The 21,226-nt window shown below is 41.8% G+C and overlaps 1 protein-coding gene across 1 annotated transcript; it reads right to left on the bottom strand.

The window, feature by feature from the left end:
- Positions 1–597: 597 nt before the first annotated feature.
- LOC134216212 (neuronal acetylcholine receptor subunit alpha-4-like) lies at positions 598–19,593 on the bottom strand. Its single transcript, XM_062695161.1, has 6 exons — positions 19,390–19,593; positions 19,143–19,318; positions 2,458–2,505; positions 2,039–2,154; positions 1,616–1,980; positions 598–1,556 (listed from the first exon to the last, which is right to left on the bottom strand). Exons 1-6 carry the CDS (start codon positions 19,466–19,468, stop codon positions 985–987), a joined length of 1,356 nt encoding a protein of 451 aa, XP_062551145.1. The 5' UTR covers positions 19,469–19,593; the 3' UTR covers positions 598–984.
- Between the last annotated feature and the right edge of the window lie 1,633 nt (positions 19,594–21,226).

Genomic DNA, 21,226 nt, shown 5'->3' with positions numbered 1-21,226 from the left:
TTAAGCCGTAGTTCTGACTTAATAGTAATAGTAATCTTCAGTGAAATTCATTAGATTATCTTCATCAGAAAAGTCTTGCAAAAAAATCTGTTAAAATCCTAAAAAAAACAATCGAACAAGTGAACTTTGCACATAGCTTCTGTATAAATTGTTAAAAAAAAAATGAAAAAGCTACGTAGACTTTTGGTATACCCCCCGTCCCCCTTCGTAGACTAACGTAGACTTTTTCCAAACCCCTCCCTCCCCCTCAAGAGTCTACGTGGTTTATGGACAGCCCCTATGGCGAAAGGCATCTAAAGATTAACATCTCGAAAATAATCACCTTAATCGAAAAAATATTTGGTAGGCGTAGTAACTTCCTACATAACTGGTACCAAATAGATTTTCGTGAATAGTTCCTGCTGTGTAGAAAACCTGCGTTAGATGTCGTTTGCCATACAAACTTCAGGTTAACTCATGCTGGCTATTTTTACATATACGTTAGCGCCTGGATACGGCAGCGGCGGGTAGGAAACCAACCACTGTATGTGATTCATTGACCATTAACTCATAGTAAGGCATTTCTCAAAAACGAATTATAATTCTTAGATTGGTTGGCATTACTTTTATTCGTTATCTACACTAAATTCAACATAGAACACATTGGCTCCTGGCCAGGAAGTAGCAACAGAACTTATTTCTAAACACGATTTATCTACTCGTTTCTACATTTCGATTTAAATGCCTTGTATACTTGTCTTTAATTTGATGCTTTCAGCTTAAATTGTAATATTTTTCTAATTTTATCTAATCATTTGATTTTTTAATGATTGATTAGTAACTAAATCGATGAAAATGCTGAGTAAAATTCAATTAAAACTAACATTTGTCTGTACCATTACATTAGAAAGTAGAACATTGTCTTACTCTGTTGCGCTTATTATCTCATTTAATTGAGCTGTATCTCACTCGTTTGAGAGAACTCGCAAGAAATTTCAAACGGTTTCACGCTAGAAACAGCACCAGTAGCATTATAACGTAGGCGATTACAATCCCACAGAAAATTAGCCGGTCAAAGGGCTGTACAAACACGTTCCATTTCAGTTTGGCTGGATCGGTTTCCCCGTCGTCGGAGTCCGTTTGCTCGTTTATCGTAGTATCTCTGGATGTCGATTCGATGTGGTCTACATGATTGGAAAACCCTGCCGACGAGATTCGCTTTGTTGGCTTTACTAGTTGATCGTTTATATTGATGTAGCTTAGCTTGAGAAATGTTTTGAGGAGAGTTATTTTTGTAACCGATAGATAGCATCTTTGGAGAATATGTGGAACTCCCATGCTGTTCTGCTTAGACATGTTCATAGAGTATACGAACTCGCCAAACAGGAGAATTGATATTATAAGAGATCCAACGAGTGTATTGGCCAGGCATGAAGCGGGATGCATCTTAGTGGTTGCGTACCAATACAGAATAACGGTGTAGATAACATGCAAGGCCAATGAAGTTATGGATAGTACAGCTCGAACGGTGGTATCGATTTTAAACCAAGTGATTACGAGGTTCAAAGACATCAGCACTATGAAGAAAATCAAATTAATAGTTAGCGACAGGCTTTAGAGATGATTAGTAACTTACCCAAAATCAGTAACAGAAAAACAACCAAATGCGGACCAACCATTCGTTCCACAACTATATCCATTCGGAACTCGGGACTCACCGAGTTATTTACGATTGCCATCTGAAAGGAGGTGATCTTGTACGGTAGCACTCCGGCAACTGAGTACGACAGTCGCCGCTGAAAATGGAACAAAGATAATTGGTTTATGTCATACTCCGGTGTGAATATCCTCAGTGGGCAATCTTTGGTTTCGAACGCCCAGTGGCGTGAGCTGTCCAAACAATCCACGGTGAATGTGCACAGCATGGAGTACATAACTTCCCCATCGGAGCTAAGATGGCACTTGACGTGGAAGCAATGATCGATGTTTTGAACAGTAGATCTAGAAACAGTTAAAGTTCGTAATTTTTATGCAAGAAATATAAAATCAAAACGCTAACTTAGTCAGAGATTTGGCAGCTAGCTTTGGCGTCCAAATATCTTGCTCGGATACCGGAACGGTTTGTATGTTGTTTTGGGCTTTCTTATTCCAGTGTAGGTAAGCATCGTACCATTGCTATGAAATATCCACGAAATAATTGATAAGAAAATTATTTTGAGCTTTTTAGTGGAATGTCTTCACTTGTCATAAGACGAGTTTATACAATCCCATTGAATTCCACCAGTTAATTGTATCTTGACAGATACGTATTTCGACCTCAACAGTAAGGCCGTCTTCAGTGTCTCGTACTTGACTCGACTTCAAGTACGAGAGTCGAGAGAATTAAGTGGTGGAATTCAATGGGATTGTATAAACTCGTCTTATGACAAGGGCACGAAATAATTGTTGATTTATCTGATATGGTTTATGATTTCTTACCATTGATATCTCCACAGTAATTTCTAGCGTTGCGAGAGAATTATGAATCTGTAACAATTTGATATAAGAAAATTAACGTTATTGGTTCTCATAATATATTGTCATTATTATTACTATTATTATTCATTCAAACAAAGGCGGGAGTGGTCTACATTGTACTCATTTGCGTAAATAAGAGGGGCCCAGGGTGGGCTTAGCCCTCCCTAGAAAAAATAGCCCCCCCCCTAGGATTTGAAAAGTTAGTTAGCATGTGATATCAATTTTCAACATACAGCATAATGAACTATTGAAAAAGTTCGAAGTCAAAACAGTTGTCTCCTATATGTGGCAGTGAAATTACACTTGGTGTTAATTATGAAAAGGCAATATCTAATTGATTTGAAAAAATCAAAGTAAGCTTGATATGAACAACAACGGAGAGCCATTAAAATATCGATCAAGTCAATCATAGTACACTGGATTCTGTTTTTACACGATTTACATTTTCACAATTTTGCTCTTATCCTAAATGTTTAACGCTCATTCATTATCATGTGATTTTTCTTTTATTTATTTAGGATTTTTTTAAACATGTTGCAAAGATTTTGGTGGTGAATTGAAATCACAGGATCAAAAATACAAGCGAAAAAAATCGTGTAAAAACAGAATCCTGCTACGCCAGCTGTCAAAGACATGTGGTCAACCGTCACGGATTGGAGTAACAGTTTTCTTGCAGACTTTCGCTTGCCTAGCAGCAGTAGGATTCACATTGGATTCCTTTTAGTATCGTTGATGGATACCCTTGAGAATCTGTGGAGGATACCCTTCATAATCCATGGAGGATTTGCTTCAGAATCTCTCGTTGATTTGCTTCGGAATTCCTCCGGAGTCGTTCGAAGATTTGTTTCGAAATCGTTCGGAGATTTGCTTCGGAAATCCTTAACGGTTTTTTGCAGAATACTTCAACGATATCGGATTCTCTTCGGAATCGCTAGACGATTCTTTTCGGGATCCCTGAAGGATTAATTCGCAGTCCCTCGCTTCAGGATCATTCGACAGATTGCTTCGGAATCCTTCGACGATTTGCTTCTACATCACTGGAACATTGCCTACGAAATTCCTGAAACATTCACGTTGGAATTCCTGGAGGATTTTCGATGGAATCTCTGAAACATTCCTGTTGGAGCTACTGGAACATTCCCGTCGGAATTCCAGCAATATTCCCGTCAGAATTCATGAAGTATTCCATTCTTAATCTCTAGGAGATTCCCTTTGGAATCCCTGAAACATTTCCTTCAGATTCTCTGAAACATTCCCGTCCAAACTCCTGCAACAGTCCCGTTAAAATTCCTGGAAAATAGCCGTCAAAACTCCTAGAGAATGGAGGATCCCTGAAGATTCGCATTGGAATCCCTGGAATGCATTTTTTTCATTTGGGTTTCATATATTCATAGTTTATTTATGAAATATGCAAAAATATCCACTGCTTACCTGAAGGAACTCGACAGAAACGTTGAGGTCGAAATACGTATCTGTCAAGGTACAACCAAGAGGTGGAATTAAATGGAATGGTACAAACTCGTCTTATGACAAGTGAAGACATTCCACTAAATAGCTCAAAATAATTTTCTCAAGAATCATTTGCTCTACATGCTCTGATATTTCCGAGAATACGCTAATTTTGTAATCTTAGTTAGATTCTCGAATATTTCCATAAAAGCAGAAACTATGATAGCATAAAATAGAAATTTTCTTTTTGATATAATGCAAAATAACGGGATAACAATTTAGCAACAAAATTATCTTCTTTTTCGTTGCTAAAATTTTTTTTCGGATCTTTGTCATTATTATCTCCGACAAAAACAAAGCTTTGTCGTTGGCTCTCTTTTGTCGCTTGTCTCGCATGCGCATCCAAGATAAATTGATTCCCTGGTCTTCTCAAAAGTTTTAGAAAAACTTCTTCTGGAAAGCTTTGACGAAGACGCCAAATTCGTATTTTCATTACTTTTTGTAAATATATTACTATTTATGCCTATAAGTTTTGAACTTGTTCAACATAGTACAATTTTTGTGAATTTTTTCGTGGGTTCAACTCATTGTTTCATTGCCGTTGAAGGTCTTAAACGACTAAAACCAAACCGTGTAAAAAAAAACCTGGTGTATAAGCATACAGGCATATGGAGACGCATGGTGCATTGTTACATCAACTCATTGGAACTAAGTTTGTTGTGCAACAATTAAAGGTTTATAATATTCTGCATATCATTGACAGGATATTTGCATGAAATTATGATTAAAAAAACCTGGCATGATGTTAAGGCCTACTTAAAGTACCAAAAGATTAATAGCAAAATACCGAAGATTGATTTCTACTTTGAATAGTAGGAAATGGTTTTTGATTAAACCTACCTTATATCCGCTTACAACTTGACAGTTCAAGTATTAAATCATAGTCTATTACTTGTACTCTGAAATGCGTATGAGATTGTCTGCCACAATTTGCCCCTTGTGATATTGCAGTTATATCAAATATGCCTATAAAATCCATAGAAACTGTTATAACTTTTTTGTTTTTTATGTTTTTAAGTCGCAACAGTCACCAAATGGCGTATTTTAATATTATTTAGAACTTCATAGAACATGCAAAAAAATTAGAAATGATAATAAAAAAGGTTTGGGTTGTTGGCATAAATGTGAAATATTTCCAAAAATAATGAAATTACGAACTTGGGTCTTCCACAAAGTTTTTCATGGTAAGTTTTGCTACAACTTTTGTGAATACACGAACATTTTATGTTGTAAAATGGAAAAATATTCCACTGATAGGGGGATTGATCATTAAGCTGGATACCTCCAAAGAAGCGCAACAACTTACTGATAAAATGCGTTAAATTGCTTAATAAAGGTACTATTATTTAAACGCGTTAAAACACGATTATAGCCACTGTGGCGCTGTAATTTTGATGCTTGGCATGTTTCAAGCCGCAAGTGTCTACGGGTTGGAATGTTCCAGATTTGCGTTTTTTTTTATTCATTATCAGGCTAAGGCTGGAGTGGCCTGTGCAGTGCATAAAAGTCTTCTCTATTCGACTCAGTCTATGGCTGCACGTCGTCGCCAACCACGCAGTCTGCGGAGGGTCCGCAAATCGTCCTCCACCTGTGCAACTCGTGGTTCATTCGTCCCCTCCACGTTCTATTCGCCATCTGCACTACATTGTAGATGGCACACAGCACTTTCCTTTCGTAAACTCCCAGTGCGCGTTGATTCTCGTCCAGGTCTCGTGTCTATAAAGAACTACCGGTCTAATAAGCGTTTTGATGATAGCCAGTTTGGTACGGCGGTGAACTCTATTCGATCGGAGCGTTTTGCGAAGTCCAATCGATTTCCAGCCATGATGCGTCTCCGAATTTCTCTCTCTTCTTCTCCATTGGCAATACATCCCCCACCGGGACATTGCCGCCTCGCAGCTTAGTGTTCACTAAGCACTTCCACATTTACTGCGAGGTTTCTAAGCCAAGTTACTATTCCTGCAATCGTATATCATGAGGCTAACACGATGATACTTTTATGCCCAGGGAAGTCGAGACAAATTCCAATCCGAAAATTGTCTAGACCGGCATCGGGAATCGAACCCAGGCACCCTCAGCATGGTCCGAATTTCTCTGCTGGTATCGTTATCGGAGGTCGTTAGTGAGCCCAAGTACACGAATTCTTCAAACACCTCGATTTCGTTACCACCAATACAAACTCGTGGTGGCTGGCTTACGTTGTCCTGTCTTGAGCCTCTTCCTGTTATGTACTTCGTTTTCGACGTGTTGATAACTAGTCCCATCCGTTTTGCTTCGCTTTTCAGTCTGATGTAGGCTTCCTCCATCCTCTCAGAGTTACGTGCCATAATATCAATGTCGTCGGCGAAACCAAATAACAGAACGGACTTCGTGAAAATCGTACCACTCGTGTCAATCCCTGCCCTTCGTATTACTCCCTCCAAAGCGATGTTGGATAGCAGACACGAAAGACCACCACCTTGCCGCAACCCTCTGCGCGTTTCGAAGGGACTCGAGAATGCGCCCGAAATTTGAACTACGCACCTCACCCGATCCATCGTTGGCTTGATCAACCTATCAGTTTATCCTAAGGTTCCCGTTTAAGTCCTTACACATATCGGGCTGTGGCACGTGGCCCACGTGAACGGTTTAAAATTTAATAGAACTTACGTGTGTTATTAGCGCGGTACAGTTGCTCCGTCTCTTCACGATGTCGATCTTCCTGCTGGCGCTTTTTCCTCCGGAAAATCGAGTTTTGTCTGTTCCGCGCCCGTTTATATCGTGCCTCGTTCGCCCTCGTGCGGTGTTGCAGCAATCTCACCCATGCTGCATTCTTCTCTTCTACTAACTGCTCACATCCGCTGTCATACCAGTCGTTTCTCTGATCCGGGGGCACCGTGCCAAGTGCAGCGATTGCGGTGCTACCAATGGCGGATCAAATATCCCTCCTGCCATCTTCAAGAGACGCTGCGCCTAGCTGCTCTTCCGTTGGGAGTGCCACTTCCAGCTGCTGCGCGTATTCTTGGGCTAGTCTACCGTCTCGTAGCGTGTTGTACACCGTCGAGAGTTTTGAGCGCAGGCATACTGCAACGAGGTAGTGCTCGGATTCAATATTCGCACTGCGGTAAGTGCGGACATTCGTGATGTCGGAGACGAATTTACCGTCGATTAGAAGGTGGTCGATTTGGTTTTCCGTTTCTTGGTTAGGTGATCTCCATGTGGATATTTTTGCGGGGAAAGAAGGTGCTTCGGACTACCATTCCGCGGGAGGCTGCGAAGCTTATGCATCGTTGGCCGTTGTCATTCGATAAGTTGTGCAGACTATCCGGTCTGATGACCGGTCTATACCCCCATTCCTACCTGTGCGTTCATGTCACCGATGACGATTTTGACGTCACGCAGTGGGCATCCATCGTATGTCTGCTCTAGCTGTGCATAGAACGCACAGCTCGTCGTTGGGTCTCCCTTCGTGTGGGCAGTGCACGTTGATGATGCTATAGTTGAAGAAACGGCCTTTAATCCTCAGCTTGCACATCCTTGCGTTGATTGGCTGCCACCCAATCACACGATGGCGCATCTTACCCAGCACTATGAAGCCGGTCCAGCTCGTTGGTGGTGCCACAACTTTGGTAAAAAGTAGCCGCTCGATGCCCGCTTTTCCACACTTTATGTCCTGTCCAGCAAATCTCCTGCAGCGCCACGACGTCGAAGTTGCGGGGATGTAATTCATCGTAGATCATCCTGTCGCAACCTGTGAAACCTAGCGACTTGCAGTTCCATGTTCCTAGCTTCCAATCGTGATCCTTTATTCGTCGCCTTGCTCTTTGCCGATTATATCGATTATCTCTTATATTGTCCGTAATTATTGGTTTTCCAGGCGGCTTATTGGGCCTGCGCAAACCTCCTGTCTCTTCGGAGGGCCGTCGTGTCAGGGCTGTTTAGCGTCCCACCTAACACCAGGGCTTATGCGCTTTGAGCGACACACGGTCGCTTCGGTGGGGCCTACTTGCGGATACATGCAGCTTTTTATAGGAATTTAACAGGGCCCACTGTCAAACCCCACCACATCCTAGGCAAGCCCCACAACTCGCAGATGGCCTGGGAAGGGATCGTCAAGCATAGTCCCTGCTGCCAGGAAAACCTAACGTACTTATGCCTAACTTCCTTATGCCTAACGGGGTATACCCGTGCAGTAGAGATATGGAATTCAGTCGCTGTTTTCCCATACTGGATCTCCTATAGGTTTTCAACATTTGGAGCCCAGAAAACGATCATTAAGCAGCAGCAGATATCGGAATGGTGAAGAATACCTTCACATACTTGATAAAGTTTGGCAGAGGATCTATCAAATGTGGCTGCAGATAGTTCACATCTAAGGCGCTTACAGCAAATACGTCAATTTTAATAAAATTATGTTCGATATTTCCAGCCCTCGATATCCCCAAAGCAACGGACTTGCGGAGAAAGGAGTGGCAATCGCCAAAAATATCTTGAAGCGGTGTTACGATACTGGTGGTCTTGATCAGTTTCAGTATCGTTTTTTGGAGTACAACACAACACCGATTGCAAGTATGCAGTTATCTCCCAGCCAGTTATTTTTCGGAAGATTTGTGAAGACTCGTTTGCCTATTGAGGAAACTCTATTGAAAAGAAATGCCCTAGAGGAAAGTGATGTGCAGCAGAGAATACGGCGTAAGCGTGCTATCCAGAAAGGTTACTACGATCGTCATGCAAAGCCTACCAAAGTTACCTATACTTAAACCTGGTGAGTCAAAGTCGAGTCAAGTACGAGACACTGAAGACGGCCTTACTGTTGAGGTCGAAATACGTATATGTCAAGATACAATTAAGTGGTGGAATTCAATGGGATTGTACAAACTCGTCTTATGAGTGAAACTGGTGAGAGAGTTCTTTTTAGGAAGAACGCGCGATAGTGGCACTACGGCTTGGTAGTTCGGGACGTGAGTTGGCGTTCTTATGTCATTCGAGATTCTTTTAGTAATCATTTTCGACGGAATCGGAAGTTTATGATACGTACCATCAACAACGAGGCCGATCCAAGTGAAGGTTGTTAGCAGAGTGTAAAATAATCGACATTTTTTGGTGAAGGCCGCCTTTCTTCACTTGTCAGCTCACTTCCAGACACATTCATAGTCGTCTCTGAACTGTCAATATTCAGTTGAATATTAGTCATTGAATATTTTTACACATTTTACAAATTGATAAATTAACAGATCGTAGTATGTTGTAATTAAAAGCAGACGCGAAAATATTTGTCCCATCAATTTTTTTCAATTTTTCTTGGGAGCTGTTGAAGATTTTCAAGTTGACGTCTGAAAGGATCGTTACATTTTCATGCCCGATTGCTCGTGTGGCATCCTATTGTTTGGACCGAATAGTGAAATTTGGTTGAAAATATGACTAGTGCGAGCATCATGACAGGTTCCCCAAGAGAGCAGATCACCAATATCGAGAGGATATATGGCCAGCGGTTCAAGAATCGGGTTATTAGTCTACGTTTGTAAACAGCTTTCCGGCTTAAATCAGGAATTCTACAAGAAAGTGTTGCCATCGAATTCCAGAGAGGACGAGGTATTTCTTGTGGTATTCTTACAACCAGAGAAGTTTTCAGAGTTATTCGTGGTCCAGGTATGTAGGTTTTCGATTTACTTGCTGAACACAAATGTCTGCAATAAGGTTTGCTTTATTTTGCTGTCAGAAACATACTTCCAGTAATCCTTCCCAATAGAGGAAGATTTGATCACCCCCTGTTTTATCGAGGACTAAAGTAGTTTTGTTCTAGCGTATTTTTTAGTATAGATCCTCTAGACAAATGATCTTTATGTGGTGAGTTATTTTTTGGATTGACAACCTTATTTATTCTGCAGGGCGGTTTGTATGTTTTGACCTTCCTAAAGATTTTTTTATTGGCCAAGCAAAATTTGAACAACTTTTCATAACAATGATCAAATGCTTTCGTTTTTTCACAGCACAAAGCCATAAATATGCTTAATGATCTGTACTGATGAAAATGTTAACATTCCATCAAAGTTTTAGGATATTTGGATTTGAAGTTATTGCCTCAATATGGGGACACTTGATCCCCCATTAGTCACCCATACAAAAATTTGGCGAAAAAATTCAAAAAAATATAAATCTATTCTCAGGCTTCTAATTTTTTGTAGATTTGACAGATTTGATGAAGGGTTGTCAGGAAAAATTATTTATTGCGTAGATATTGGCACGGCAAATGCTGGGTAAAGCGTACCATTGGTACTTCGCGTACCTGAAGGAATAAAATAGACCCCATCTCGCGGTCCTTAGCCTCTTACCCAGCAGCTCCTATCCCTACCTCCCCGCGGTGCTGGCCGGGATACGAGCAACCTTAGGGAAGATCGGGTAACCAACCCCGGTGGGAACTATGGTCGTATGCTGACAGGGAAGGGGGGGTTTGCTTCTCTTCGGAGGTGCAAATCTTATTGAGCGTCTGTTCTCCATGTCAGGATCGGCTCACAACAGCGTCTGTTCTCCATGTTAGGGGCGGCTGATCATCGTCCGAGTGCCAGCGAGGGACTCTAAGTGAAACTGTGCACCATGGTCCTCCGGTAATTTAGGTGGTTTGGTGTCAGGCCCTGCAAGTCAGCCTTTAAAAAAAACATAAGCAACGGACAATCAACAAGAGAGTGCGGACTGAAACCTTCGGCGAAGACCGCTGCGATGAAAAGGGACTAGCGATTGGAAACTCGGTTCGTGGAACTGAAAATCTCTCAACTTCATTGGGAGGACACGCATACTCGCCGATGGGCTCAAGGACCGTGGATTCGGCATCATAGCGCTGCAGGAGGTTTGTTGGAAAGGATCAATGGTGCGAACGTTTAGAGGTAATCATACCATCTACCAGAGCTGCGGCAACACACACGAGCTGGGAACAGCTTTCATAGTGATGGGCGATATGCAAAGGCGCGTGATCGGGTGGTGGCCGATCAATGAAAGAATGTGCAGGTTGAGGATCAAAGGCCGGTTCTTCAACTTCAGCATAATCAACGTCCATAGCCCACACTCCGGAAGCACTGATGATGATAAGGACGCATTCTACGCGCAGCTGGAACGTGAGTACGACAGCTGCCCAAGCCACGACGTCAAAATCATCATAGGAGATTTGAACGCTCAGGTTGGCCAAGAGGAGGAGTTTAGACCGACTATTGGAAAGTTCAGCGCTCACCGGCTGACGAACGAAAACGGCCTACGACTAATTGATTTCGCCGCCTCCAAGAATATGGCCATTCGTAGCACCTACTTCCAACACAGCCTCCCGTATCGGTACACCTGGAGATCACCACTGCAGACAGAATCACAAATCGACCACGTTCTGATTGATGGACGGCACTTCTCCGACATTATCGACGTCAGGACATATCGTGGCGCTAACATCGACTCGGACCACTATCTGGTGATGGTTAAACTGCGCAAAAAAATTTTCCGTCATCAACAATGTTCGGTACCGACGACCGCCGCGGTACGACTAGAGCGACTGAAGCAACCTGATGTCGCCACTGCATACGCGCAGCATCTCGAGGCAGCGTTGCCGGAAGAGGGTGAGCTCGATGGGGCCCCTCTTGAGGACTGCTGGAATACAGTTAAAGCAGCCATTAACGACGCAGCGGAGAACAACGTCGGGTATATGGGTCGAAGTCGACGGAACGATTGGTTCGACGAAGAGTGCAGACAGATTCTGGAGGAGAAGGACGCAGCGCGGGCGGTCGCGCTGCAGCAAGGTACCCGGCAGAACGTGGAACGTTATAGACGGAAGCGGAGACAACAGACCCGCCTTTTTCAGGAGAAGAAACGCCGCCTGGAAGAAGCGGAGTGCGAGGAGATGGAACAGCTGTGCCGTTCTCAAGATACACGCAAGTTCTATCAGAAGCTCAACGCATCCCGCAAAGGCTTCGTGCCGCGAGCCGAAATGTGCCGGGATAAGGATAGGAGCATCTTGACGGACGAACGTGTGGTGATCGAAAGGTGGAAGCAGCACTACGAGGAACATCTGAATGGCGCTGAGAGTACAGGCAGTGAAAGTCAAGGCAGGGGAGGAGATGACTACGTCAGTTCAGCGGACGATGGAAGCCAACCAGCCCACACCTTGAGGGAAGTTGAGGATGCCATTCAACAGCTAAAGACCAATAAAGCAGCTGGTAAGGATGGTATCGGAGCTGAGCTCATCAAGATGGGCCCGGAAAAGCTGGCCACTTGCCTGCACATACTGATAGTCAGAATCTGGGAAACCGAACAGCTACCGGAGGAGTGGAAGGAAGGGGTTATATGCCCCATCTACAAGAAAGGCGACAAACTGGAGTGTGAGAACTTTCGAGCGATCACCATCCTTAATGCCGCCTACAAAGTGATATCCCAGATCATCTTCCGTCGTCTGTCACCATTAGTGAACGAGTTCGTGGGAAGTTATCAAGCCGGCTTCGTTGACGGCCGCTCGACAACGGACCAGATCTTTACTGTACGGCAAATCCTTCAAAAATGCCGTGAATACCAGGTCCCAACGCACCATCTGTTCGTTGATTTCAAGGTGGCATAGGACAGTATAGACCACGTAGTGGTATGGAAAATTATGGATGAGAACAGCTTCCCTGGGAAGCTTACCAGACTGATCGAAGCAGCGGTGGATGGTGTGCAAAATTGTGTGAAGATTTCGGGCAAACACAACAGTTCATTCGAATCGCGCCGGAGACTAAGACAAGGTGATGGACTTTCGTGCCTGTTGTTCAACATTGCGCTAGAAGGTGTCATGCGGAGAGCCGGGTGTAACAGCCGGGAAACGATTTTCAATAGATCCAGTCAATTTATTTGTTTCGTGGATGACATGGACATTGTCGGCCGAACATTTGCAAAGGTGGCAGAACTGTATACCCGCCTGAAACGTGAAACAACAAAAGTTGGACTGGTGGTGAATGCATCGAAGACAAAGTACCTGCCTGTGGGCGGAACCGAGGGCGACAGGGCCCGCCCGGGAAGCAGTGGTACGATAGACGGGATACCTTCGAGGTGGTCGAGAATTCGTCTACCTCGGATCTTTGCTGACGGCTGACAACAACGTTAGTCGTGAAATACGAAGGCGCATCATTTGTGGAAGTCGGGCCTACTACGGGCTCCAGAAGAAACTGCGGTCGAAAAAGATTCGCCACCGCACCAAATGTGTCATGTACAAGACGTTAATAAGACCGGTAGTCCTCTACGGACATGAGCATGGACAATGCTCGAGGAGGACTTGCAAAGCACTGGGAGTATTCGAGAGACGGGTGCTTAGGACCATCTTTGGCGGTGTGCAAGAAGACGGTGTGTGGCGGCGAAGAATGAACCATGAGCTCGCCCAACTCTACGGCGAACCCAGTATCCAGAAGGTAGCTAAAGCCGGAAGGGTACGATGGGCAGGACATGTTGCAAGAATGCCGGACAGCAACCCTGCAAAGATGGTGTTCGCTTCCGATCCGGCAGGTATGAGACGGCGTGGAGCGCAGCGAGCGAGACGGGCAGACCAGGTGCAGAACGACAGGCGAGCGTTGGGTGTATCGAGGATGGAGAGATGCGGCCTCGAACCGTGCATTGTGGCGTCAAATTGTTGATTCAGTGTTATCTGTTTAGATGTTAACTAAATAAATGAATGAAATGAGATATCATAAAGAGGATCAAGTCTCCCCAAATTTTAAAATTGCATGTGCTGTCAAATTCAATAACAAAATCGTTCACGAATACGCACAGCAATTCGAATATTCCGCATATTTTGAAGGAAAATATTTAAAAAATCTGAAGGCACCTTTCTAATTTTATCAAAGAAAGTTCTTGGAGAGGGATCAATTTCTTCCGAATATTTTTAAAGTCGATTTTGACATCACTCCAAATATTCGATTGTGTATCAATAACAACAATAATTTAAGGACTGTCATACATCAGTAAAGTTAAATACTATAGGGGTATTCACCTGGGTGGTGTGGATAGAATCGATTTGGTTGTCAAACTGAAGCCAAAATTTTCTATTGTGCCGGAGCCAAACATTGAAGATTGTGGTTATGTTCGTTTCTTATCTAATATTGAGAAGCTATTATTATTTTTTGGGAAAAATAAAAATAAATTTTGTTGAAGTTTTGTATTCATTGTAACAAATATTCTGTCACATTATATTTCGAGTGGAAAATTAGTGGGAATGCAACTAAAAAGGACTCGTCACGAAATTTCAAGAGATTCAGCAGCTGATTGGAGCATGAATGTATGTAAACAATCGTAAAGTCATTTAGAGTCTAGCGCATTTGTGCGCTTTCATGCAGCGTGGAAAGAGAAATTCGAAGAGCGGGAAATGTTTGACAGTCAAGTAACTGCAAAATAATTTGGTTTATGGGAGTGATTTCAAAATATCCTCTGCTCGCTTGAGCGCAGAAAAGCGGCTCTATCCGTAGTACAGAGTATTCACTAAACGGCGTAGGTTGCTTATCTGATTATTGAAAAGTTTCATACACAATCATAAAGAACATATTTCAAATCGCCTATGAAACATTTCTATAAACAGATACGCAGCAACCTACGCCGTTTAGTGAATACCCCTTATATTTCTTAGAGAGTCTGTGTGGAAATCGCGTATGTTTATTTATTTTTGGCTGTATTAAATCGGAAATCAGAAAAGGGGATCAAGTCTACCCAATCTCCCCTACTGTTACACTCTTTTTAATTACACAATTGCAGTGTGTATTTTTATTTATTATTGTAAGATTGGTAAAGACGGCAAGTACATACGGGGTGCATCGGTTTATCGTCACTGGCCTCTCGGTAATAGAGCAAATGCAAATCGATAGTGATTATGTTTTCAACACAGAACAATTCGCGAAGTCGAAGCAAAATTCTTCACACAAACAATGACAGTTCTTTATGGGTTTTTACAGTAGCGCAACAGAGAGGAGGAGATGGCGGCCATGTTTCACTCAAACTCTGACAGATAGCAATGGATTTCTCATAGGAGGGAAGAGCAGAATTTGCTTCGACTTCGCGAATGGCTTACAAAAGGATCTAGAATCCAGGGCTGACATGAGTTTATGTACACGGACAGATAAATCAACCCAAACTTTGAGTTCAATATACGCACTATTGAGAATATCGCAGAAAAAAACTTTACTCCAAATTTGGTAGTTTTCCTTTCTTTCCCATGATTGCTATCAAAACTAGAGCAAGATGCAAACACCTCACCGAGGTTGCTCAGCCCAATAACCCAAATTTGAGTAAGTTCAATATTCTCTATTTTGGGTTGATCAAGGTCCGCTTTGGATAAATTAAACTCAGCTTTGGGTAAATTGTTTACATGGGATTAAAGGCAAACTACCTAGTGAAACAGAAAAAGTCATTTTACTCAAATTTAAGGTTGATATTGGCCCAAAACCATTTGGTTTTGAGTGCAAACAAACCCACTTTTGGGTAGTTTTTGGTTTTCAGTGTAGTAGTATAGTAAGGCATATACACACTTAAAATAATCGTTGTCAATTCGGTAATTTGTTGAATTCTCAACAGTAGAACTGTTCGGTAAATAATTTTACTGATTTTCGGTGATTTTGATAGTTGAACAATGGAAAAAATTTACAAAAAAATCTGTAAAATAATTACCGAACTGTCTCTGGTTGTTGAGATTTCGGTGAAATTTACCGAATACTGTGAAATGAGTTAAGTGTGTATGAATGTGTGTATATATAAGTCAGGGGCGTCGGGTGATCAATTCTTCAACCTGTGCACCGTTTGATTCAAGGTCAATATTTAGAAAAAAACGCGTATAAAAGGGAACTGAAAATGACACATTAAATATAAACGATTCATCTTCAAGTAAGTGTTGCCCATATGTTTCCGTCTATATGTTTTCTAAGCTACATCCCATATATCGAATTAAGTGAAGAACTGATCACTGTATCAAAATTACCAAAAATAAAGTTAAACAATCGAATCAAACTCAAACTAAACTTAAAGTGACAGTACATTAAAAAAGGGGCCCTCCTTAGCCGTGCGGTAAGACGCGCGGCTACAAAGCAAGACCATGCTGAGGGTGGCTGGGTTCGATTCCCGGTGCCGGTCTAGGCAATTTTCGGATTGGAAATTGTCTCGACTTCCCTGGGCATAAAGTATCATCGTGCTAGCCTCATGATATACGAATGCAAAAATGGTAACCTGGCTTAGAAACCTCGCAGATAATAACTGCGGAAGTGCTTAATGAACACTAAGCTGCGAGGCGGCTCTGTCCCAGTGTGGGGATGTAATGCCAACAAGAAGAAGAAGAAGAAGACGTTAAAAAAAATACCACCATGATTTTCAATATGACAGGTAAGACATCTATCTATCTACTCAACTGAATAGTATATTTTAATTTTAATTCAAGTTATTTCGTACAATGAGACGAGTTTTAATATTGTTAACTTAATATGTTTCCAAGAACATTGAAATATATAAAGAATGGTTAGACGACTAATACACATTTGGAATGAGCATGCCATACATATCAGAAACATGGGGTCTGTACAATGAAGTTTATAATCTGAACGTTCTTCAATTATTATTATTATTATTTTTTTCATTTTTAGTTTATTCATTCGACGAATAATTTTCGAAGGGCTGTTCTTTCTTAATCATTTTTTCTTTCGTTTCTTCATTTTCACTCCTCATTCACTTTTCGCGAAAATTTGTGGTAAGCAATTTCAATAAATTGTGTTTTGACGGGGGCAATGAATTATTGGCAGTAGCTGATTTTCTACTCGCCGCAGCCACATCCAGGCGCTATAGTATATGCGCAAAATAGCCAGCAAGAGTTAACCGCCAGAAATTTGTATGGCGAAAGACATCTAACGCTGGTTTTCTCAAAATTAGGAACTTTTCATGAAAAACTATTTGGTACCGGTTATGAGGGACGGTGTCCGCTACTACGTCTACCAAATATTTTTTCGATTAAAAGTCTTAATTTTGAGAAATCAGAATAGATGCCATTCGCCATACTGATTTCAGAATGTTAACTCCTAGTGTGCCGCTGTAAGCACGCTCAAAGCAGGCGATTCATTAAAAAAAACGATATCAAGCACGGACAATATGGAGATGTTGTAAGTATATGGTATAATTTTATCGTCTTGAGTTTTCGCATGTTTTTCATCGCTTTTGTTTCTTTTTCTTTTTCTCGTTCCAGAGAGCGAGTAATGGCGTTTAAACCTTGGCCTATATGTACACTGATGTATTCGTCAAGTATAAGTATTCGTCATATTTTCATAGTAATCTATCTGAATTTATGCGAAAACTTTTGTGTATAAGCCATCAGTGTGAGGCCAGGTCACTAGACTAAAAACTGAGTCCCATCCCAAAACGTCGAGGACCCAAGGAGTGTACATTAATCTTCTTAGCAATGTCACTCCCAACGATTCGTCAATCATCTTTCCCCATGAATGTGAAACGGTTGGTACGGCTGTCCCCGTTTCTTCCTTTCGTAGATTCAAAACTCTTTGTTGATCATGTTATCTATTACTAAATAATCTGATTGCCGGGGAGTTCTGGTTCTTCTCCCAAATTCAAGCCTGCACGGTGGGCCTGGCCGTTTTAATACTTGTGTCATATTTATAATATGCTGCAAATATTAATGCAGACAAGAAAATGCTCCTGAATACAACCGACATTTCCAGGATGCTTTTCAATACTGGCATTAGACTGGAGCTAGCAAGCATTAGACTGGAACCCAGCGGGACATCGCAGCAGAGGCAGACCCAGAGGCTCATGGCGGAGAAGCCTCAATAAAGAAATAAAAGAAGTCGACCGAAATCTAACCTGGCAACAGGTTAAAGCGATAGCCGGGCATCGCTCAGGATGGAGATCTTTCAAGTCGGCCCTTTGCACCACCGGAGGTGTACAGGATCCATAAGTAAGTAAGTTTTCAATACTGGCTGTGCATGTGCTAAGACAAGACATTTTACAAATTGATAAATTATCTGAAATCTGAACAAGTTTCAAATAAGTAAAGTAATTTATCACATAGAACTGAATCTGGTTTTCATCCACGAGGCACTTTCAACATAAACAATGCTAATTATGTTTTTTTCTGCACATAGTAAGCACACTCAGTGAATGTCGAATGAATGAGTTTGAGGAGTAATCGTCTGACTATGTCATTCTATGTTTTGAATATTCATGCGATGTTAGTCAAAATTTGAACCGAAGTTGCTTCATGAAGATGAATATTTTAGACTCTGGTTGTCAATCCACCTGATGACGCTCGTCGTCAGGCTTTGATGCCTCATAATGCAACTCCAGAAGCCACGGCTACCGAAATAAGTCCACCAAGGATCGTCAGTCCACCTGTACCACGTGTAAGTACACCGAGGGTTGGCAGTCATCCTGTAAAATCAAGTAGCATCAAATCCGAACCTACTGATTAACAGTTAGAAGTGGAAGGCTACGGTGATCATGATGAAGACAATCGCTCTCAATTATTTGCTGCAGAGCTCGAGTGTGCTTTGCTTGACCCTCCAGCTAGTAGCTCACGCTCCACTCGTAGTGGACGTACGATTATACCACCGAATCGTTATGGACATTGTCCATAACGATTCGGTGGTATAAGGGCCAAACATTGTTAAGCTAGAGAGGACTGCGTCACTCACCAGTTTTTCAGTTAGCTGTACATACTCTGACCGCACGGACGTGAATAAAGTCTTCGAATGAAACCAAACTTAAAACTATTGCAATATCTGCTTTCAAGTCAAAATTGATTGAAACTACACTGTTTTTCTTGAATTGCTGTAATGTTTTGACCAGAATACCCCATTGCGTATTCCGATTAGTCTTAGGTAACGCACTTTTCAAGACAATATACCATGCGTCTCCATACATGTGTTTTGGAATACATATAGAGGACCGATATGCCTGTCATATCTGAACCTGATACATTGACAGATTTCTTCTTATTGCTACGGTAAGATAAAATTAAAGACATTGAATAAATGTTGGGTAGAAGAATTGTACATTCTATTCCTCAACGACCAAATAGGCTACATGTACAAATCTGCCTCCGCCTCTCAATAATCGATGTGTTTGCAAAATACTGCAATGTCGTTTCAGCTGTGCTTATAGTAGGTAAATTTTCTACTACCTACCAATTCAACATTCATGACATCCGCACCAATGTACATTGCCACTCGATCTTGCTGGTTCTTCACGGGTCTATGCTGAGCATTGTATCCTGTTCCACAAAGTAGCGCACTTTTAAGAGCCTCCTCGGCAGTAATATTTCCCTCAATTTCATTTTCACAATCGAATGTGGCAGTAGGACCTTCGAAAAAAATCACTCTCGTTAAACGTATGTGCAGCTATGGAAGCCAAATTTCCGAGATCACAAATTACCACTGAAAACACCACTCGAGCAACCGATCAGGAGAATACTAACGCCGAAAACGGTAAGACACTGCACTTGGCTGGACATTTTCGACGTCAAGATTTGAAAGGTGGTAAACCGCGTTCCCGTTCGGTAGCCTAGGCCAAAAAGTACTGACGATCGTAATTTAGATTCGCCTCCGTTCGTTATCAGATGGGAAGACGTCCACCTAAATTGATCCACACGCGTGCAACTGCATCGCCCGTTGCATCCGACGAGGGTAGGTATATTTGTGTCCGTATGAGAGAAATTCAAGTTCACTTTTGAAGTGACGCAATAGACAATGTATTTTTCGCAGCAACAATTCGCATTATCATGATTGCACTGTACTGCTAGCCAGTGGACACATATTCGCTAGACTCCTAGAATAGGTATGCTTTCGAGAGACGCGCTGGCAGTGTTCGTTCAGTGAGATAATCAACCCGCTAGATAATCGCCAACGGTAACGGTTTTGTGAGGGTGGAAAAGCACTTTATTGAACCGACGACAACGACATCATCGTAATCATTACGAAGATATAAACATAGAATATGTTCAGCAACTTGCCGTCACTGGATGGACCATGTGTTTGTTTGCAATGCATCACGTGTAAATGAATTAAGTCAGTTTATACTCACTCATTGCGGCGATTCGAGTAAATTCGCTTTCAGACGGATTGCAGAATTATGTGTATCATTGTGAAATGCAGTCTGGATAAGAATGAAGTGCACCGGTAATAATGCTTACGTAAAGACGGAAATGGGACTCGTAAACAATGGGCAAACTATGAAATGGTACTTATGATATACCTTGGGGAATGATGGTCTCTAATTTGTATGCATGCAAATATGAAGTGAATATACATAACAATTTTCTCAGATGTTATGTGTGCTAGATTTTAGGCTATATTGCTCTGAGGATCTCGGAACCATTTATCGTTTTTCTTTATTTTACACAAACACATCCAGAGAATTATGAACTACGTAATGCAACTTTTAGCACCAAAGCAATACCGCATCGAACTTTCTTTTTTTTTCGCGGGAACGCGATACTTGTCTTACTGTGCGATGATCACCAATAGAGTTCATTGATGGATTCAACGACTAGAATAAAATGTTGCAAAACTCTAACAAGTCATCATTGGTGAAACAACCTAATTGGGCAAACAAACGGCCCCCAGACAGCTTGCTTGATGTAGACAAATAACTTGAGACAATTAAGGTTCCCTCAAACACACGCGACACGATAATCGCAACGCGATTCTATCGCTTGGTGACTGCGATTCTGTCGCCGTTGGTGTAGAAGCGTAAATGGAGCATTGCCTGCAGCGACCCAACGATAGAATCGCGGGACTAGTTGTCGCCGTCGCGATGATGAAATCGCTTAGGTCTGGGGAAGCCTTTATGAGTATTTACTTATATATGGAGTGACTATAATTAGCTTATCAAAAAAAAAAACGTCTTCCCGTTTGAGACTGCATGATTTGTGCAATAAATCTCTATACAATTTATGGTCATGCGTTTTAACCTTCCGGGACTCGCACTTTGGTAAAAAGTACAACACACTAAGTAAAAGTGGGATATATTTTCAGTAAGTGGGATATAGTTCAGATAAAGTGAGATATAGTTCAGTTAATTGAGAATATATTGAAAGTGATTTGATAGATGGCTCGGGTAAATATAACTTAAGACTTAGGAGCACGGTATAATGTGGAAAATAATGAATTATTTATTTATAATAATTCATCCTAAGGTAGCGCGATTTTTTTTTATATCATTTCTGACAATGACCTCGGAGTTTATTCGCTGTTCTCATTCATCTATAACC

Source organism: Armigeres subalbatus, chromosome 2, assembly GCF_024139115.2.
Source record: "Armigeres subalbatus isolate Guangzhou_Male chromosome 2, GZ_Asu_2, whole genome shotgun sequence".
NCBI classification, from domain to species: domain Eukaryota; kingdom Metazoa; phylum Arthropoda; class Insecta; order Diptera; family Culicidae; genus Armigeres; species Armigeres subalbatus.
The sequence above is the reverse complement of the archived record's forward strand: the minus strand, read 5'-3'. Positions and strand labels throughout refer to the sequence as shown.

What these genes read in the sequence shown, in the direction of transcription:
- LOC134216212 (XM_062695161.1), bottom strand. Translation starts at nt 19,468, where the DNA reads ATGTCCAGCCAAGTGCAGTGTCTTACCGTTTTCGGCGTTAGTATTCTC. An exon ending in CTCGAGTGGTGTTTTCAGTG is followed by an intron (nt 19,319 to 19,389) that starts GTAATTTGTGAT and finishes TTTTTTTCGAAG; the next exon opens with GTCCTACTGCCACATTCGAT. An exon ending in GCTGCCAAATCTCTGACTAA is followed by an intron (nt 1,981 to 2,038) that starts GTTAGCGTTTTG and finishes AACTGTTTCTAG; the next exon opens with ATCTACTGTTCAAAACATCG.